The sequence below is a fragment of the Vicia villosa genome, linkage group LG5 (genome assembly GCF_029867415.1).
Source record: "Vicia villosa cultivar HV-30 ecotype Madison, WI linkage group LG5, Vvil1.0, whole genome shotgun sequence".
Classification (NCBI taxonomy): domain Eukaryota; kingdom Viridiplantae; phylum Streptophyta; class Magnoliopsida; order Fabales; family Fabaceae; genus Vicia; species Vicia villosa.
Window position 1 is genome coordinate 53,705,769 of NC_081184.1, and position 9,315 is coordinate 53,715,083.

Below are 9,315 nucleotides of genomic sequence, written 5' to 3' on the forward strand. Positions count from 1 at the left end.
ATGGTAAGAGACGTTGATCCTTGAATGGAAACAGGCGTAGCAGACGTGATCCTTAATTGGAGATAGGCTTGTTTGCTTTGATCTCGTCTAGATCGGAAGTGTGGCTTGGATTCTAGATATTGAATCGGAAAGCGGTGAAACGTTGGGTTCACATTGGGTACCACATGCATAGAGACACATGTCTTGCATTGAGTCACATTGGTGTCATGTGATGTTTGAATATATGCAATTATGTGATTGTTATGTGTGTATGAGATGTGATAAGTGAATTTGGTGATTCATTTGATATGAATGATTGTTGTGTTATGATTGTGATATATGTGATTGAAACTATGTGATGTAGATGTGAAATTATATGTACTTAGAATCTATATATTGGTGAAATATAATTATGTACATTGTTTAGTAATCATGTTTGATTATGTGGAATTGAATGAGCTAGGTTGTATGACATGAACATGTGAATCTTGATTAATTGCATATGATGCATGTTTATGTGAAGAGTGATGAATTCTTGAAATGTATTCTTGTTGTGTTTTACATTTCCCATATTATGCTTATCTATAATAACTTGATTTCTCACCCTTCTGTTTGAATGTTATCATTTGTTGGTAACGCGCATGTTTTCGAGGATAGTGGTGCTTCGAAGGTGGCTTAGCTTAGAGATTTAGATCTCTTGTAGAGTGTCGTGACTAAGTAGTCATTTGTGCTCTGGTCATATGTAACACATGGGATTTGGGTTTATATTTTTATGACTCGATGTTACGAGATATTTGTATACTCATATTGTATTCCATATTTGATTATGTTATTTTGTTGATGAGAGGCCTTGAGCCGAGATGTTGAGACATGGTGGATGATGTATGGGAATCATCCAATTTTACCATTTATTTGATGAGATGATTATTCTGATGTGGTTTTGCATGTTGTTTTAAATCCCGTGTTATTTGGAAATGACCATTGCATGTTAAAGATAAAATGTTGTTTTATTTTGAAATATGTGTAGCGCCCTCGTGAGATGCATGCTTCTTTACTCTGATTTATGCAAATGTATGCCTTATTTGTTTAGTATAGAATTGGGGGTGTTACATCGCATGTGAATCTGAGGTCTCTCCCGCCTTAAACGCTGTAGGTGGAGGAGAGGTGCATCTGTGGGAGGACGGTGGTGGTAAAGAATGGACTGGAGAATCATGTCTGCTGTGGGAGACCGAACTAGTGACGGAAGTAGTGGGAATAGCCGGTGGAACACCGGACGATGAAGTTGATGCATCCGGTACGGCCTGTTTAGATGCAGAAGGAGGCTGGGATGCCTGACTCCTTTCTCTCCGCACAAAAGCGTGTTGTGACACCCTATCGTGTCTCAATCGAGATGCCCTGTCAGTCATTGCTCCTGTAGAAGCACGAAAAAAATGTTAACTCAAGGACCAATGTTAAAAAACAAGCTTGAAAAAACATTAGGTAAAAAACCGAAAATATACTTCCGGTTTTGTTCTTCATAAAAACCAGAAATATACTTACGGGTTCTTCTGCAACTTCAGAGGTGCGTTAATGGCACCTCACCCTCACATAAGAACTCAATTAAGCAGTCATTGATTATTGCAAATGCATATCTAACACCTTATAATTGATTTTTAATGTTCAAAACAAGCGACAAATACCTAATTTCTAACCTAAAACACAAATTTAAGTGGATTTTACATAAACTTTAAAAACTTCACAATCAACTTACTTGATTGATTTTTTGTTGTTTTTGGTTGTTGGTTGTTGTTGGATGTTTGATTCAGTGATGTTTGATGCTTTAGAACGACTTCGGTTGCAAATGCGATGTATTTTGTGAAAATGAAATTGAGAGAGTTGAGAGAGTTGATGTGTTGTGTTTTTGTTTTTGAAACTGTAATGAGAGGGGAAGAGGCAACGCCTTTTACGTGCCCCACAAATCAAAAATATACTTCCAGTTGCATACCGTAGTTATATTTCCAGTTAGTTCCAACGTTAATGTCAAATTTGGTGCGTGCCGAAAATATACTTCCGATTTTGAGGGACGCTTTTGAAATTTCGCGTGGTGCGTTGAAAAAACATGAGGTGGAATAAGAATTTCCCATTAAAAATATGAATGGATAATCCATCAACTATATTTTTTGAATTTATTGGATATTTTTAAAACCAAAGTTATTTTTATAGTTTTTTTAAAAATATATACACCGAAAAAGATTAGAAAAACCGTAAATTATTTCTCTGTTGTAATTTTTTTAAATAAAATTTTACTATAAAAATTAAAAAATCTCTTTTATTTTTATTATAAATCCATCTATTTCTTTATCTCTCTTTCTTTATCTCAAGGATTTTCGCTTCAGTTTAGTTGTTGTGTATATTTCATTGATCATTGTGAATACCTAAGAATTATAATTACATATGTAGTGTTTATCTAGCACTCTAGTTAACCGAGATCATGAGTGACACTAATAAGTTATACAAGACAGCTTTGGCAACCAATTGCTATGGAGTACGTTCTATAATTTTCAAACTTTACAAGTTTTATTATTAGGGGAAACTCAAAATCTGAGATCCTAATGTTAGGTAAACTCGTGAGTATTGATCTTCTTGTCCTATTGCTAGAGTCAATTCCCACCATAGTTATTTAAATCCAACTATAGGTGATAATGATCTAATAAAGAAAGGAAATGAACATTTTAAGAACCTGTGTGCAACAGATAGAAAATCATTCTGCGAAACTCCACCTTTCATGAACAATGAACAATTATGAATATCTCCTCAATCACCAAATCATTTAATCACATCGTGTATTTAAGGATGTACATAAGCACGTACGTACATATAGGCTAAACTGAAGGGAAAAACCTAAGGCTCAAGGCATAGAAGTTAGATTTCACTTGTTCATACTTATTGCGCAAAGAAACACGAGAGAAATTCGATTTTAATCCCCTTATTATTCATGATCACCAAGTGATTACTTATACACTCATGAATTATACTTGCATACAATGCACTAAAGAGCCCCAAGACATTATAACTCAACTAATTAATTTGGATTACATTTGAACGCTTGAAAGGAGTGAGATTTGCTTAAATCGGATACTTGCACTGTTATTTAATACCAATCAACCAGAAAAATCTGAACAATAGCTTAACAAAAAATCATGTACCAAATTAATGGGTCACTAGTTAGCCCGCGCAAAACGGAAACAGTAGGTACAAAATCAACAACCAACACAACAAAGGTGAAAGCTTTATGCTTTAAATCCCAATTTCTTGCAAGCAAGTCAAACTTTACAATAAGCAATATTTCTTAGATGCCTTTAACTGTAACATGATCTCATGTTCAGACTAGGACTACAAAACTTTTCATGGTTTAGATAACAAAGAAAAAGAATGTTACAACAATTACTCTTATATCACACACCCTAGACTGAAACAAAACATATATGACCCTTTCTTAAGTGCAAAAGGGAGTAGATATCAACATATTGTCCATGCAATACATTTAACCAATTATCAATCCTTTCATTAGTGCAAAAGGGAGTAGATATCCACAGAGTAATATGTATATGCTTATATCTGTTTGTAGAAAAGAACATAGGCCTGATCATGCAGCACCTTATTTGTTCCAATGGCAAAGACAGATGCGTCATCAAATCGTAGCCACCGACCATTTGGGTACTGAGCATCAGCTGTGTAGTGTCCTTTTGAAGGCTCCCTTCCATGATGAGTAATTGTAGCAACAAGTTCATATTTTCGACCCTGCATAAGCATAAAAGTCAGTCAACATTTATGCCCTCTTTCAATTATGACCATTAATTAAGCCTCCGATGTCCAGCTAAAATATACTCATGCAGTTTTTTAAGATAAGATGTTGACATTTTCACACGTATTAAGAAATGTAATCATTGTTGTATGGAAAAGAGAGAATAAAGAATTTTACAATATTGTTCTTCATTATTTGTATGGGATAAATAAATTTAAATATTTGAAAGAATAGAGAACAATAAACATTTAATGGTATAAAAGGAAGAAAAAAAATATTAATAATTCATAGGTATTGTAAAACAGCTTATAATTTGATATAATTTTTTTCCAAAGCAACTAATAATAAAAAACAGAGGACAACTATTCTAGAGAGCAGTCAAAGATAAATCATATTGGGTTCACAAACATTTTTTATTGCCTTCACAAAAACCAACTGACCATTATTTTTTATTGACTAACTTGAATTTTGAGCACTCACTTAAGAGGCAAAACTCTCCCGGCAGATTTGTTTATTTTTCATTCAAAAGACTCGGATGATTGGTTAACAAAAGCCAAGCAACTTATTTTACCAACAAGTTTAAGTTACCTAGTCAGCAGTCCCAGCATAAAAATATCACAAACAGTAAATAAATCTTCCGGAGTGATAGGGGGAGTACTTTAAAGCGGTGTACAGTTTGCAATAATAGTAAAGATAAGTCATGTTTTTTTTTAAAGTTATCCTAATTGTTTTGTGAAGCACCAAAAGCAATCTCAATAGAATAAAAAAATAATAAATCTTTAAATTGTGTAAAGGAGATTTTTAACAAAAATATTGACAACTCAATCCTTGTAAAGTTAATTCCCACAAAATTAGAAGTGCATCATTGAGAATACAGCAGGTTGTATTCTAGCAACCACAAAAGGAGGCTTGCATTTTACATCATAATCCAGGTAAAGGTTATTTTTATTTATGTTCAAGATGTCTGTATGGACTGGAATAATAAGACATACCTCAGTAGATGGTGAAACAAGCAGGTCACGACCCAATACCAACTCAAGAGGAAAGTACACGGGCTTAAGCAACTTGGTGCTTCCCTGGCTTCCATAACCAAATCGCATCAAGTGCAAAATCATTACTTTAGGAAGTGTCTGTATCTGTATAGATTTTTTTGCAGTCCTTGCCTGAAATAAAATATCAAAATTTTATTAGCAGTAATACATAATATTACCCAGCACAACCATAGGACATCATTGTCCAGTCAAGTACAAAGCAGTTATTCAGCAGTTATTTCATTTTGATTACCAATATTTGGACTTCCTATACAGCAAAATTACTAATTATTAACAGGGAATATGCAGATAAGAAAACCATAAAAAGCAACACTGTAGTTACAATGTCGCCACCATTTCATTGGCCTCTTCCATAAATTGCATTGTGGATACATCATTTTGATATCAGTTGCAATTCCACTGACTGTATCACGCAGATGAATGTATGAAGTCAGGTACTGGGTTGATAGGATAAAGCTAATACTTTAACTGAGGTAGATGGCCAAGTGTACCACATACCTAACAACCCAGAGTAGGAAATGCCAACTCTTTAGGATAATCCATGCATGCAACATACTCCACTCATCAAAATTCTTATTCCTTATGAAAATTGTAAATGCTAGCTTTAATAAAATGTATGTTAAAGGGAAAATACCTTTCCAGTGACAGATGTTCGGTACCCTTCAAGAGTTTCTGGTGCAGAAAACAAGTGCAGGGCATCCTCAATGGTGTGAACAGCATCAGGGTGAATGTCAAGATGAAGCAAGCGATATGGTTGAACAGTGGCAGATCTATTTCCTAAAAAGAGGGAAAAAATAGACATATGGATATGATTGTTTTCATTTAAGCTATGTTTGATAAGAAAATATCAACTATCTAATAGAGAATGCACTAGCCAACTGATTGAATGTGTAGAGTTTGAAAATTTAGTGGTTGAACTAGCTAATGATTATGAAAAGACATAAAAAGATATTTTTAATTAAGGTATCAAAGGTAAAATTGAGAAAATAATGAGAAACTATGCTCAAACGTTACTTGAAGTCAGTGTTGTCGATGGCAGATGGCGCCATATCGGCCGCTTTGCAGCGCTGTTATTGAGGAATATGGCGGAAAAACCCGCAATAGCGGCCAATATTTACCATTGCGGAGAGCCCAAAAACCGCAATGTATATCCACCATAGCACCGCAATTTGACAACACTGCTTGAAGTATCTTATATAAAAATGCTACAAGCTAGTAAAAAAGCCATAAGCTCATGGGAAAAAAATTAGTAACACATAGGTCTATTTTGGTCTTATAAGCAATAAGCTATAAACCATAAGCTCAAAACATTTTTCTTTTGCATCCCTGAAGCTCTATTATGAAAATAGCAATGAAGGTGACTTGCAGCGAGGGAAAATACTGTGGAACTTCAAAATCACAAGTCACAACTACAAAACATAATGCAACTGAAGTGACAGACAGACTAGATGAAATTCCACAACACCGTGATGGTATACTATAATAAGTGAAGATAAAAAATGAACTCTATAACTAAGCACGCGATATAAAAGTTATATCTCGTACCTTTAGTTCTAACCAAACTTTGGAGTTGTCCTCCAAAAATATCATTTAATTCTGAGGGAATAAAGCTTTGAGTCCTAGTAACAGCAGATTTATTCTTTGGCCCCACTGTTTCCCATTCATCATCTTCCACAGAAGAAACTAGAAAAGATTTGCTACCATTAAGACTTGAAGATTGTCCTTCAAGCTTCAGTAATTCGTCATGCATTTGATCCATTACAAAGCTCAGAAATTCCTGAGCATCTTCTTGCCTGAAAGTGGCACGTCATTATCACAAATATCATGAAAATTACAAGCTAATAACACAAAACCAATTACATCATACCTAAGCATTTGATTGCATGGCACACTTACAAATGACCAAATAACTTGCTGAATCGGTGTATAAATTCCAGGACAAGAAGGTTCATTAAATAATTGTATACTTGTAAAATAATAGAAATATTTAAAAAGAAGAAGAAAAGCTATTGAAGGTTGTATCTATAAATGCAAACTCCTTTAAAAAAAGGGTGCAACAATTATAAATTATAATCCTCTGTATAGAAAACTATAATAAAGTCCCTGCATAGGTATGCTAAAGATTACAAAAATTACCATTTCTCAGTTATTTTCTTGAAGAAAAACTAAGCTTGTATTACATGATTACAGTTTAAAATGGTCACATATATATGCCATGGAAATTTTAAAACTTTACACATAGGTTTTCATGACATGACCAGAAATATCCTGATTGTAGTCAGAAAATTCAATGATTCGATGAAAAACTGGTTAGGGAATGTACATATTTGAAAGTTCTTCTATGGCAGGCAGGGAAGAGTAACTTAAAATTTCATTAAATTAAAAATCAATTTGTCACCAACCTTGGTCTTCCTGAAATGCTATTTGGCACATCCGGAGTAAAATTTTTCAGAACATCTTCAAACATAACAGGGCAAAATGCCCGTCCAAACTCAAAAGAATCTGTATCTTTCTTCTTTAATTTTATTCCGCTTGGCATGTCAAATTGAGTTACGAACTCAGCAAATGCTTTAAGCGTGGGATAGCCAACCTAAAAAGTTACACGGTAATGAGCATGCAGTATCAATTTCTGATCTTTTCTAGTTACAAGGAAAGTCAAAACACATACAACGATTCAATATCTAAAAGAAAATTTATCTGCTAAATATAACATTTTAATTCAGTTTTTATGTGCTCATTGATTGTCATGCTGCCCATGAGCTAATCTAAATTATCAAACAGCAATATTAATTGATATTTGCGGCAGAAGAAAAACTACCTTAGGAATGTTGCGAGTTCTTAACTCCTGCAAAAGCTGAACAAAAGGAGAACAAACCAAGAGAGCCTGCACGGTTGCACTAAGGAAGCATAAATTCCCAGAGTTAATAAGGCCTCGAGGCAGCAGTTCCTTAACATCCATTACAGCATGCCCATTAGGTGCCTTTTTCATGTCTTCATCAAATAACTTCGAAGTATCATCACTGCTGCCATTTTTTAAGGCACTCTTCAAACTTTCAGTCCCTGAACCATCCAGGCACAAATTTGTAAAATGGTTTGCACTCGCAGTACCATTTTCATGAAGTAGTGTAACAGAAGGCATATGATGTTCTTTGACACTGTTTGCACTAGTGATACCTGAGGGGCTAGGAGAGACTTTAGTAGTACTGCCATTCTCTTTAATAGTTTCGGATACCTTAGGTATGTTAGCACTGACACCGTTCACTCCATTAAGTTTCTGAGAATCAGGGAGAGGAACAAGATTCTGAGAATCAGGGAAAGGAACATTTTTTGGTGCTTTTGGTGACTTTGGCAGGTCGCTTGATTCAACAACAGAATTCAGAGAACCAAATTGCAGCTGATTCTTCTCAAGAGGCTTATCATTTCTCCCCGAAGACTTCTTTACCCTCAGCAATTTGGTTTCATCTTCAGTAAATGAGCCAAATAGTAGAACCTGCTTACAAACCCATAAACAAAATTAGCATTTTCAACAATATGAAATTTAAAACATTTCAATATCCATTTGGAACAAAAACAAAACAATATATAACATTACAATAAAACAATATACTAAAATTCAACAACAAAAAGGTTAATAATAATAAAAACCCTAATTAGGTATTAATGTATTCATCAAGCAATTCACACCACCAACAGAAACAGGAGATCTAAATGAAAAAACAAGCTCAAACCAAGATAACATTAACATTAAAAAAACAACCTTTGACCAATTGTTTGCAAAACAATCACGTAGTTCCCAGCTTCAACAAACAACAGTCAATTTTTAAATAAAAAAAAACAATAGCATACAAAAATATAGAATGGTTATAGCAAGAATGGAACCTTAGAATTGCTCATGTTGCTGAAGAGAAGGAAATTGAAGAGGCAATAAGGTAAAATTGAATATGAATTGAAGAGTGTGAAAGAGAGGGGAAGGTTTGTTGTGTATAGAGAAGGGAGGGAAATCGAAATTGAAATCAAAAAGTAGGGTTTTTGGAGACCCTGGAAGAGCAGAGGCGGTAATTGAAGACATGAAAGGGGAAAAGGGTTAGAAGGGGAGAGAAAGAGAGAGCAATAAACAAAGGAACCCTCCCCGTTTGAGCTTTGGTATCAGCAAGACGGAGCATCGACAAGAAGAGGAAGATGAAGAAAAAAAGAGGCGTGTATAATGAATGAATGATAGACAGTTTTGGTTTTGGCTTGGAGTTAGGGTTACGAAAAGATGAAAGGTAGTAATGTTTTTGCTTGGGACTATTGAGGTTCTATGTATATTATTGGTCCCTTCTTGGGCCCCATTTTATTTTCACATTAGATCATCTCCTCTAACTCTAGTTTATTTTGTTAATTTTAATTTGTTTTCTCTCTTCTTTATCTATGATATTTTTCTAATTATTTAAGAGATTAAGCTTAAGTGATTAATTAATTTAAAGAATTTGAGTTTGAATTTTAGATGAAATAATTATG

General features: G+C 34.3%; 1 protein-coding gene across 1 annotated transcript; it reads right to left on the reverse strand.

Annotated features, from left to right (window-relative positions):
* Positions 1–3,236: 3,236 nt before the first annotated feature.
* LOC131601662 (ubiquitin carboxyl-terminal hydrolase 24-like) lies at positions 3,237–9,098 on the reverse strand. Its single transcript, XM_058873527.1, has 7 exons — positions 8,695–9,098; positions 7,634–8,305; positions 7,218–7,405; positions 6,361–6,608; positions 5,450–5,592; positions 4,756–4,926; positions 3,237–3,759 (listed from the first exon to the last, which is right to left on the reverse strand). The coding sequence occupies exons 1-7, from the start codon at positions 8,707–8,709 to the stop codon at positions 3,571–3,573; spliced, it is 1,626 nt and encodes a 541-aa protein (XP_058729510.1). The 5' UTR covers positions 8,710–9,098; the 3' UTR covers positions 3,237–3,570.
* Between the last annotated feature and the right edge of the window lie 217 nt (positions 9,099–9,315).

Bases quoted from the DNA above. Each gene is read 5' to 3' on its own strand.
- LOC131601662 (XM_058873527.1), bottom strand. The intron at 7,406-7,633 runs GTAGTTTTTCTT...GTAACTTTTTAG, and splicing joins GAACTCGCAACATTCCTAAG to GTTGGCTATCCCACGCTTAA. The intron at 5,593-6,360 runs GTACGAGATATA...CCCTCTTTTTAG, and splicing joins AAGTTTGGTTAGAACTAAAG to GAAATAGATCTGCCACTGTT.